The 13,020-nt window shown below is 40.7% G+C and overlaps 1 protein-coding gene across 1 annotated transcript in view; it reads right to left on the reverse strand.

Moving 5' to 3' along the window:
* Positions 1–5,302: 5,302 nt before the first annotated feature.
* gabra4 (gamma-aminobutyric acid type A receptor subunit alpha4) overlaps positions 5,303–13,020 on the reverse strand; it is a gene marked incomplete at both ends in the record, with an annotated part of 12,593 nt that continues 4,875 nt past the window's right edge. The window contains 4 exons of the mRNA XM_079479411.1: positions 5,303–5,839; positions 8,004–8,263; positions 11,563–11,715; positions 12,041–12,184. Of these exons, the coding sequence (XP_079335537.1) occupies positions 5,303–5,839; positions 8,004–8,263; positions 11,563–11,715; positions 12,041–12,184 (1,094 nt within the window). The remainder of the gene's footprint in view (positions 5,840–8,003; positions 8,264–11,562; positions 11,716–12,040; positions 12,185–13,020) is intronic.

The raw sequence follows: 13,020 nt of genomic DNA on the forward strand, positions 1-13,020 counted from the left end.
TGTGCCTTTCTGGTTGCAATTTCAGCTGAAAGGCTAAGCAGGTGTCTTGTTTTAGACTTGTTAGTGAACACACACACACATATATATATATAGAGGTAGAGCTCAGAAAGACTCATTTTGGAAATGGAACAAGGAAGACGGGTTTGTGGAGGGAGAAGAGTGGCAGGGAGACACAGAAGACACAGAGCTGTTATTTCAGATGAAGCTTCACTTATAGACCCTGTGGTGGATCATGGTCTCTCATTGAGAGAGGAAGGGTTGAGGGTGCAACACAATCTGCAAAGATCCACAGTGGCATCTGTAATGTGAATTTTTATGTGACAGTTACATCCTTACAGTAAATGAAAACATTACAGGAATTTATTTTGTATTGCAATTATAGAATATTTACACAGATATATACTACAGTACGCTTGACCGTAAAATATATTTTTACAACAGGACCAAAAGGCCGACCCCAACAGAAGTATTTTGTGTATTGGTGTTTTTCCTCTCAGTGTGTTGTGAGTGACAGTGTGTGTTATCTCAGTGAGGGTTGTGTATTGTGTTTGGCTGCACTGAGCCGTGTGTTAAGAGTTGTGTTGCTTTGAATGAGTTCTGCAGGTGATGTGAAGAGTTTAGCTCAGGTGACTGTTGCTAGTGCAGACTGTAGTTAGAGTTTTACACATGTAGCTGCAGTTGTGCTCACTGGCATTTAGCAATAGAAAAAAACTGTAAAAACATTTGGACCAACCGCAGCTGATTCTCATTGTAGATGAACAGCTACACAGGTGTTACTCTTTCAATTTCATTACAAAAGGAGAAACTGCTGAATAGTTTTGTATTGTGATGTAAACATGGACCCAGCCAGAAATAGACAAGTGGCTGAAAGAAGAAGAAGATTGCAGGGATGGATCAGGCGTGCCAGAAGATTCTTTCCTAGGTGTATTGCCCTAGATGCCAGAAGATGTGATGTGGATGAGAACCTGTGGCCAAATGGAGAAGACCGAGTAGATTAGCATTACTGTACTATTGTATCTGTATCAGTCGATGGTGTGTATACAAATACTTGTATTTTGGAATTACTCCAACAAAAATAAAAAAATAAAATAAACGACATAAAATATTGACGACTACAGCATCATGTCTGATTAATTCCAGTAACATATATTGCAGTGAATTTTAAACAGAGATGTGTCCTGTTTAAAGAGTTTTAAAACTCTTTAACTGTGTGAAGAGTTTTGACAAATGTGTCCTAGCTTCTGTAAAAAGCTGTAAACATGAAGTGTTTGTCTGAATTTGAAGAACTTTTTGCGAGAGAACTCAATGTTTCACGGTGGAACGCCAACGTTTTTCCAAATAATGCAAAAGCTTTAAAAAATGCTCACCATGTCCTCTTTCCACCACCGTGTCCCTAAAGGGGCTCCATATTATTGTCTCTTTGCAAAGTTCAATTTTTAATTTCGCCAATGAGGTTAAAAATTTATTTTCTACACTCTTCAAAAATAAAGGGGCTTGAACGGTTCTTCACGGCGATGCCATAGAAGAAGCATTTTTGGTTCCACAAAGAACCATTCTTCCAAAAAACATCTCTTACTTACTTTTTAATTCACAAAGAACATTTTGTGAAACAGACAGATTCTTCAGATGTTAAAGGTTCTTTATGAAACCAAAAGGTTGATCTATGGCATCGAAGATGTTTAAGAGTGTAGTGACTCAAGTCAAATGCAAAAACAGCATTTTTAATCTCCAAAGATCCACACAGCTAACTCAACAACCTTTAAGGGCAAAAGGTTGAAATAAAAATGCAAATGTTTATTTTTAAGACTGTGCTTTTCTCAGGGGTATATTGATGTGTTTCTGGGCTCTGGTAGAGTGTTTAATGCTGAAGTTTGGCTCACCGGTGGATTCGTGCCCTCTGTGTTTGAATGATAAGCTGCATTGGGCCACAGATGAGTTCAGGCAAACGGCCGGCAGGAAGAATGTGTTAAGAGTCATGAACAACATCTTCCACCCAAGATACAGACCTATGAAAACACAGAGAATGAACTCCTGCAGAAGTTTATATCTGAACTACAGCTGACACAGACTCGACTAGAGAGGTAAGAACGCCGTGTTACATATTTGTCACTACAAATTGGTCTTTTCACCTGCCAAACCATCAGTGAGAGAGAACAACAAACAGCACAAACGCATTTAAGTGTCCGTTTAACAAGAAGTGTTTGTGTGTGTTTGACAGAGGACGAAGGTACAAAATCAATTTCACCCTAGAATGAGTTTCCGAGGGAAAACAGACATTGTGATCGCACGCACACACACACACAAACACACACACTCGCACTCACACACACTCGCACACACACACACACACACACACACGCACGCACGCACGCACGCACGCACGCACGCACACACACACGCACACACGCACACACACACAAACACACACGCACGCACGCACACACACATACACACACACTCGCACACACACACACACACACACACGCACCCACGCACACACACACACACGCACGCACACACACAAACACACACACACGCACACACACACATACACACACACTCGCACACACACACACACACGCACGCACACACACACACACACATACACACGCACGCATGCACACACACGCACGCACGCACACACACACACACACTCGCACACACACACACACACGCACGCACACACACACACACGCACACACACAAACACACACACACGCACACACACATACATACACACACACTCGCACACACACACACTCGCACACACACACACGCACGCACACACACACACACACACACACACATGCGCGTGGTGTATTTGGGATATATGTCAAAATGTTCTGCATATCGGCATTGGACACAACGTGAAGAACTGTATCCCACAATGCACTGTGTATGTATGACCCTGTACACAAACACAATACACATCATGTAATGAGAACACGTGCTGTAGTGTTTTACACTCTAAAACAACACAATCTGTTCTTACTGTAACACATCACATTTTGTGTTTTTTTAACTCCACCTTGTGTTGTCCTTATATTTATTTATTTAACACAAGATCAAAACAAAACATCGGCACCGGTGGTCCAGTCAACTGCGTGCCACAAGCCCAACTCCTGTACCCCTCTCTCTCTCTCTTATTGTATCATACCCTGTCTCTACACACTACACTGTTTGGCAAAAAATTAATAAAGTAAAAAAAGTTGTATTATTTAACGCAACCTTTTTGAAAAACTTTGCATTGCATAAAAAAGATGAGAACAGTGAGACTTGGCAACATACATTAACTCATCAAAGTCATGAGATCCATTTTCAGTTTCCCTTCTTTAAATAAACAGCGAGTTGAAATGACATGTACACTAATTGAATAGTTCTTACGTAAAGTTGACTTCAACACACATTACTGTAAGATAAGAACGTAAAATAACCTGCAATTTTATGTCTCAAACCGAAATAGTGTCCGCAGATGTTTTCATTTTTACTTGATTTGTTATATATTTGTCTCCGACTGCTAAAAACATGAAGCTGAAGAACTCCCTCATATGATATTATTTATATCTTCATGTTAGAAAGTCGGACTGGTGCAAGAAAAGCAAAGTTAATGGTTCATATATGAATTGTGCTGCCTCATTATCAGCCATCATTAAGAATCTGAATCACTCCTGACGCGCACAGTGTGACATGCACAAACATGTCTAAAAATACACACACACATTTTCTAAGTAATCATTTAATTCATTGTACATAGATCTAATTAACAAACCAAATGTGTGATATATGCTGTGTGTGTGTGTGTGTGTATACATTTGTTTATGTCACATTTTAACAGAGTAGTGAAATGGAAATCAGAATGATGAAATCAGAAGGGTGTGACCTCATTTCTCTAAATCAGAGCAGTTTTGTGTGTCTTCCACTCAACAGAGGAGCTGACGGGGAGATTCATCAAACTTAACATTCTGTCATCATTCACTCTCTCATGTTCAGATTTGACTTGAGGCTGCTAGCGTCTCTTTTACATTTGAATCCTATGGAGTAAACCGTGTCCAAGTCCAGTTGCATAAACGTAGCTGCTAACAATTTGTCTCACTTTAATTAGTTAGGACTAATCAGTCTTACTTTTCATGTTTCAATTAGCCCAATCAACCTTTTCATGTAACTGATTTAAAGAAGTAATGTACAGTCTTGAAGAAAAGTTTCTTTCCAAAAAGCAGTCGAATGTGAACTCAGACTTACTCTCCTTCGCTCTGATTCTTACACAACATACACACATGCAATCTTAACAGCGTCTATCATTATTCATCACCATGAATGCATATGGAAGACCGTTCACATTTATGCTCTGGACTTTCAGTAAACAATGACCGAATATCTGTTTTTGGGTGAACACTTCTTTTTGGTGATATTACTCATGTTCGGTGGACACTGAACACCTCAACCAATCGATGCGAAGGTTCAATTTACAGCCCTGTGAGGATTGGAGGAGGTTTTCATTGCGAGACAACCCCAGATGTCTCCTTAACCCGCCTGCTGTTCTCATTGACTCTAGGAGCATCTGTGCGGTTGCCACGACGCCCGTCTCTGGGGACCACGCGCACTTAAACATCCTCCCCTTTATCACACTTTCCTCTTAACAGCAGAGAATGCATAAGCTATAAGATGAAAATTAACGAAAGCAACATAAAACGACCATAAAAGCCATTCAACTTTAAAAACAAAGAGAGAAAATCATAACTTGTGCTTTTACAACTTATACGTTTCCTTAAAAAATGAAAGACATGCATATGTGTTTATGTCAAACACTGATGTGAATGTCGATTCTCTCCACATCGACACCTAAAGAGCATTTTTCCGGTGACGTCATATCCTTCGTGAATGAAGAAGGTGTCGTGTCTCTATAGAAAAATAGACTAAATGGCCCTGGTTTTGATCTTCTGTACTCAACAGAATCGTCCCTGCTTCTGTGTGTCCGGCGAGAAATAGGACAGAGCAGAAATATGGCTATTCAAACAGACAACCGATATATCTATGATTCATTCCTGTGAGATTGCGTGTTTAGAGATTTATTTCACTTATTGTCGTATATCCTCATGCTTCATCTCATGTACGGTCCTTTTCGGCAGTCACGAAAAAAAGATCTGGCTTTTATTTCACCCAAATAATCTCATGAGGCGCTTTCTCATCGTCTGTCCACTTTTACGCCACATTACTGTTTCTTTTCCGGGCTGGTTTAATCCTTGGAGGGATCTTTCATTTCTTCATCAAAACATTGTAGAAAAACAGAATAGAAACAAGCGCGTTATTGTTGGCCTCTCTTGGCCTCCATGGTGTCTTTGGATAAGTAAACCACCCAATAAACCATGTTGAACACCCCAAAGGACACCGGGAATAAAATCCGGGCGTATTCGTCAATCTTGCTGGCTCCTCCGGTGGCGGGAGGCGTGGCCTGAGCGGTCGGCGAGACTTTGACTTCCTTCTTTTTAATGTTTTCTAATTTAGGCCCGAGGAGATGGTGAAGAGTGCCTGGAGCCGTAACGGGGGAAGCCTTTTCGGGAACCGTCGGCGTAGAGGGCGGGGCCGGGGGTGTGGTCTTGGAGGTCGAGGACAAAGCGGCTGCATTGGATTGGCTGGCGGTACTGGGGCTGAGACGTGATTGGCTGGAGAAGCTGCTGGTACCCTCCGAGGTGGAAGATGATTGGCTGGTCAGAGTGGGTTTGGATGAGGCCGCTCCGCTCTTGCCGGACGCTTCGGTTCTTTGGACGTTCTTGCCCTCGGGCTGGGACTGAATGCTGGAGTTAACACGCTTGCGCAGGTTACCGTTGGTGTCCGAGTTTGACTGCAGGGTTAAAAAGAATAAATTGTATTATGTATGACATTATTTACTGGAATTAGTCTGTAATATGTCAGCATTTAGAGTTTTGCGACAGCCTATAAAAATGTAAACCCTTGTTTTATTGCAAAGAAAATAATAAAAACCTTTAGAAGTTACTTTTTCATTTAAAGCAGAAATGATATAAGTGAAGACATGAGATTGTGAGATGCAGTATTTTGGTGTACTGTAGTTTGTGCCTGCGTGTGAACAGATGTCAGGCGTACAGTAACGCTCAGGCCAGTAAGAAGCTTTTATCATCAGATGGTTTGGTTGTGGGTGTATGGAGGTGGAGTTATTCTAGAAACAGTTTTTCTCCTGAAAACAGAGACATGACTCCGCTCAACAGCGTGTGCATGCGTGTGCGTGCGTGTGATTATACAGCAGGGGCTCATGGGAGTTCCTCTTCCTCCCTGACACATAAATGTCTTGTGTTGTGATTTATGACTCTTTATTAAAGGTCTCAGAGGAATGGATTTTTAACATGTACAGTATGCAAATGCTTTCAAACAACGCTTCAGTAACCTTCAAAAGTTGTTCAGCGAGTCAAAGGGCACTAATTCAACTCACTGTTTTATTATAGTAAAGTGTAGTCGTGTTTTCTGTTGGATTTAATACCGTAGTTTAATGAAAATACCATGGTGATCGTGTAATTCCAAACCTGTATGACTTTCTTGTGTTGTTCAGAACACAAGAAGATATTTTGAAGAATGGCGATCATCAGACAACACTGAACTCCGTTGACGTCCATTGTAGAACACTGAGACATCTCTCAAAATATCTTCTATTGTGTTCCACTGAACAAAGACTCACAATCACATGAGGGGGAATAAATGACAGAATGTATATTTTTAAGTCTGCTAATCTGGTGAAATGATTCGTGTTTTCCCATACCGAAATGTAATATATCTCAGAAGTGATCTTGCCACATATGTTACATATACAAAAATATATGATTTCCACATATATACATTTTTTGTATACATGTAGATATATATTTTTATAACATATTAGAAACATTTATATCTCATCATATATTTAAAGTATGTATAGGATTCATATTTTATGGTATTGCATGTTGTGACCATAAATGTTTTACCAATATACATACAAACGCTATATTGTATTATATGATATAACCAGATATGTTAACAATATATATCAAAGTTGTATATGGTATTATATGTTTTCACCATTTGTTAACGATACACATATATTGAATTTATATATGCAAGTTTATTAGCAATATATGCCTTTATTGAAAATGATTAAATGATTCAAATTACTTTTTGCTTATTTTTTCAATTCAGTTTCATGAAAAGAGTTTCAGTAAATAACAGCAGATTCACACCTCATTAAACATCATCTGGAAAGCACCTGGTACGCTACCAAAGTGATATTATTACACAGACTGTTATTGTGTTCATGAGTTCAACACAGAGAAGATTGCTGTGATTTCGTCTCTTTGGACCTGATAGCCCAGATTCACCGGGACACTTTTCAGCACTTCCTCTGAGAAATGAACAGTTGGCAAAGTGTAATTGATGTCTCGTGGCGTGCGGAAAATATGTTAACGCAAGCTGTGAGTAGAGAGAATGAATCTCAATACAGCTCAGAGACAGAGCGAAGGATGGCTGGGATGTTACCCATAATGCCATGCTAACCTCGTGAGGCGAGATTCAACGTTCAGGACACAGACCAGTGATGCTCGCTTCACCTGTCATCTGCACATGAGAGCGATCCTTTAACTTGCCATTAAAAGACGTTTTTGATCAGCAGACGGGAGAAAACGTTCTCATAAGCAGCATTAGATAAGGGACATTAACAACACTCTGTAGAAATAAACGGCCTTAGACAGGAGTGCAATACATCACAGCAGCCGAATACATCTGACAGATGAATTCTCACTAAATCTCACAGCTGTCGTCGTCTAATCCTGAATCTCTGCTTGCGCACCATATCACAGTTAAACGCTCCCAAAACTCCCATGATGCACAAAGCACAATGTAAACAATGCTGAATACAAAGACACTGAGACAGTAGTTTAATTTATGGTAACCACACATTTACCAGTGTCTTGCTATAGTAAGCATAATTCAGTATGTAAATGTATGAGAGTAATGTTCCTCACCTGCAGGACCTCTTCTGAGTCTTTAGTTTGGCCGGAGCTCTTGGCGCTGGCCGCGGCCGCTGCTTTGGCCTGTTTTCTCTTGGCTCTCTCCGCCTGTGCGTTGGTGAAGTAGTTGACCGCGGCGAACTCGATGAGGGCAGAGAAGACGAAAGCGAAACACACAGCGATGAACCAATCCATAGCCGTGGCGTAAGACACCTTGGGCAGAGAGTGACGGGCGCTGATGCTGAGGGTGGTCATGGTGAGGACTGTAGTGATTCCTGTGAGCAACGGCAGAAAGACTGATGAGAAACATCTGAGACGCAGGTGAGACTTAAGCTGAAGTTTCCATGTATTCTCATTGATGATGGGAGAAATCATGGAGGTATTAAAGAGATGTCACGTGTGATTTGTCTTGTGGGTTAGTTTGACTTTAATCCACCAGAGGGAGTCAGGGATTCACTGTTAACCCGGGTGTCTTAGGTTGAAAGAGTTTGACTCCATGTGAAACTGAACCTGACACAGAGCTGTGAGCTTGACAGACATCCCGTCACACACACACATGAACATACACAACACACACGCACACATACACACATATAATGCGCACACACACACACAATAAACACACACATGCACACGTACACTAATGCCCACACGCACACACACACACATACAGACTACACACGCATATTACACAGATGCACACGCACAAACATACACACACACACATGAACATTCACAACACACACGCACATACACACATATAATGCACACACACACACAATAAACACACACGTACAGACTACACACGCATATTACACAGATGCACACTCACTCACATACACTCACATACACTCACATACACAACACACATGCACACATACACATAATGCCCACACACACACACACACACACACACACAATAAACACACATGAACACACACACACAACGCATGATTTCTACAACTCCTCATGATCCTGAAAACACTTGATTTATTTATGGGCTGATTCTTGTGAAACATCAGCAACATATCTGCTTCATATTTCTACCCTTAAACAAAAGAAAGAAAAAAAATTATTTTCTTTAAGCAAAATGATTTTGTGTTGTGATACTACACAAACAACATCTCATTCTCTTTACAATAACGGAATAAAAGTTTTTGTTCATATGGTACTAAGTAAGCAGGATTTGTTTTTAATTAAATAAATAAATAACGTATTACTGTATTTTATACTGTTTACTGTAAAAAGAAAAGCACTTTTCAACAAACACTCAACCAAAAGTTCGGACTCATTATCATGAATTTATCTAAAAAAACAACGTTCCAGTACAAATTGTTTTCACTTAGTTCATAATTAAATCTCTCTCATGTGTTTGTAAATGTGTATGTGAGTCTTTCTTCAGTGCAACACAACAGAAGATGTTTTGAGAAACGTGCTGGTGGTTTTGTGTTCAGAAGTCAATGAGGTTCAGTGTTGTTTGATGATCAACATTCTCCAAAATATCTTCTTTTGTGTTCTGAAGAAGAAAGAATCCTATACAGGTGTGACACGACACGAGGATGAAGAAATGAATTCATTCTCATTTTTATCTGAACTGTCCCTCTCTGTGTTTTGATTCTACACAGTTGTGAAGTTTTGCTGAAGGCTTTGTGTGCAGATATTGAAACAAAATGACAAAAGTGTCACGACCTTCAGTCTCTGCTTCCGTTGTAGCAGAGCTGGCAACACGCGTCCTTCCATTTAAAGGCATAGTTCACCCCAAAAACATCACGTCATGTGATTAACAAATACTTTGTCCTGTCACGTGTTTGTTACTGTACCTTTAAGACTTCTGTACTGTATGTGAAAGACCTTTGTTTCTGAAACTGTTTATTTCTCTATGTGTGGGCCAAACCGATCAACACTGAATAGGTGTTAATGTATAGGTGTGGGTGGTCATATGTTCATTTGCTCAAATCCACGACCGTTTTTAGAATGACCCATTTTAGTCTCAATGTGGTTGAAATGGATCTGGGGTGGACTGAGCAGCTTTACATTATTTGCATAAAAAGAACTCTTTACTTTTAAAAGATAATTCTGTCATTAAACGCTCCAAAAGTCTTTAGATCGCCGTGACCTTCCAGCACAACCAAAACATAGAGCCTGACCTAGAACAGACACACAGCAGATCACTGCGGTCTCATGACGGGGACGGTCCGAATAAGTGCTGGCTATCAAAATCCCACACTGTCATTACCCAGAAACCCCGTCACTAAGCCCACTTTCATCTAGGACATGAAAATCTGCTGGTCTGGAGCGGGTCCAAACGCTGCTGTTAGTAGCCATATGAAGGTGGGTCATTGTTACACTTTTGCAGTTGAGAATGAGAGCGTGCTATTCTCAGCATCTTCAGTGCCGCAGGTGAAGTGTGTGTGTGTGCGTTTGTGATTAGCAGATTGCCGCAGACACATAAGGTCATAACAGATAAGGTTAGTCGGGACTGATCGGTCACACGGTGTCACCGTGATGTCACAGATTAGAAAAAAGCATTTAATGATGCTGAGGCCATTCAAACTCAAGAACGTCCTTTCACTCCTTCACACCTGATACATGACAAAACTAACTGACTCTGAGAAAAACATGACATATAAATAATACATTGACACAAACGCATCTGTTAATGTCATTAATGTAATTGTGCGGGCTTGAGATGAGTTGGTTGTATGTTGCGAAACAAATATACAGAATCACAGCAAAAGCAAAAAGTGTTAAAGTGGCTTCACTCAGAGTTAAAGAAGATACAGAGGGTGGTGTGAATAGAATAGAGACAGAGATGAAAGGATGGAGGAGAGAGAAAGAGAGATGGGTAGATTAATTATAGATGGATGAAGAGAAATGGTCACATACAGGAAAAGACAAACGATTGGATGTATGGAAGTATGGAAAAATGGATGGTGTCATGGATGGATAGAGAGAGATGAACGGATGGATGGAGTGAGAGAAGGAGATTAATGGAGACAGATGGGTAGATGTAGAAAGAAGTAGGAAAGAAGAAAAAGTGATAGTTGGAAAGAGAGAGAGAAAGAGAGAGAGAGAGAGAGAGAGAGAGAGAGAGAGAGAGAGAGAGAGAGAGAAAACGAGATGGATGGATAGAGATATGAATGGAATCATGGATGGAATGAGAGAAGGAGATTAATGAAGAGAGAGGGATGAATGGAGAGAGAGAGAGTTGGGTAGATGGAGAAGGAAGTAGGAAAGAAGAAAAAGTGATGGTTGGAAAGAGAGAGAGAGAGAGAGAGAGAGAGAGAGAGAGAGAGAGAGAGAGAAGGATAAAGGGATGGATGGAGAGAGAGAAAGAGATTGATGGAGAGAGAGATAATGTAGGTAGATGGAGGAAGAAGGATGAAGGGAGAAAGAGATGAATATATGGATGAATGGAAGGATAAACAGAAGAAGAGAAAGATGAACTAATGGACAGACAGACAGAAATGCAAGAGAGAGGAGGAGGATGGAGAGAGAGAGAGAGAGAGAGGTGTAGAGTATATTTGTGAGGTGTCAGAGAGGGTGAGGAGAAGTGCAGTAGAGTAACACGTACCAAAGACAGTCCTGGCGGGCACAGACTCCTTATTTATCCAGAAAGACACTTGAGAAAGGATGACAGTCATGATGCAGGGGATGTACGTCTGAATCATGAAGTAGCCCATTTTCCGTTTCAAGTGAAAGAAGACCGTCATCACCACATATTCACCTGAAAGAGCAGAAAAGAGTTTTGAAGACAGTCTGTCATCCCAGCGCCTGCTTTTGGCGCAATTGTAAAGTTGTTTTTGCCTGTTAAGCTGCGCTGGCTCATTCATCTGATTTAACAGAATGAGGTTTACGCTCGCACGGGGAGGCGGCGCCTCACTGATCAAATCACATCTGAAAACTCAAAATCTCTGATGTCATTTTCATGCAAAAGAAAGTAATAAATAAATAAACAAACGCTGTTGTTTTGTGCCATCTGCTTGACTGACAGATATAGATGTGTGTGTGTTTGCGTGCGTGCGTGTGTGTGTGTGTGTGTGTGTATGTACCTGTGATGGATTTGACGGTTTCACTGGACACGGTCTGTCCGATCAGATCGTATTGGACCAGGCTGGATGATTCGGGTGGGACCTCCACAGAATGCTTAGGGCCTTTAGTCCAGGTGTAGATCATCTCTGTCATTGGATAAGCATCTGTCCATACAAATACAAATGTATTTCACTTCCGGGACAACAAACTAACACACAGAGTCTCTATAATATCTCAATTGCTATACGATGAGATGCAATGAAGAGCAAACTGAGACCCTCGCTTAAAGAGACTCATTCACATGACATCAAACCTCTACGACTTTCTGCAGAACACAAAACCTCGGGGACATTTCTCAAACGTACGGTACACTAAAGTTATTTTCAGAAGTTAGTGTATTTGGTTACCAAGGAAACAACAGAGAGGAGACACAAGAGATGGAGTATGAGAAAACAAATCCACGTGTGACATTTCAAATCAAATTTGACATTTTCCAACTAACGAATGTCAGAAACAAATATTTTAAATGAGCTTAACTACAGTTAATGCGAGTCTGCTCTAGTCTAGTATATTATAGTGATGAGTGCACTTTGTTATTCTGCAGTATTAAATATAGAATGGATGAGTATTCTTTAATATTTATCATAGTAAGGTTCAAAAACACTATAGTAACTTGTATAATATGCAGGATTACTATAGTAAACTCCTACCGAGATTTCCTGTCAAAATAATTTTTTCTTTGGACACTAAGAAAAAAAGACACAGATGAAGTTGATATTTAAATGAATCCCCTGAGCTATAAAAGAGCAATAACGTTTTCCTCCGAGCGTGCCCACGCGCACGGCACCACACGTATCAGTCCTGGAGATCAGGGTTGAATGACCGCTGCGAAGTCATTTCTTCTCACTGCTGCCCACCTTCTCCAACAGCACGAGCCAAGAGGAGATGTGAGCCAGAGAGACAACACAACAATCATCCCGATCCGCTGAGAAATCCTCCC

Source organism: Barbatula barbatula, assembly GCF_947034865.1.
Source record: "Barbatula barbatula genome assembly, chromosome: 18".
NCBI lineage: Eukaryota > Metazoa > Chordata > Actinopteri > Cypriniformes > Nemacheilidae > Barbatula > Barbatula barbatula.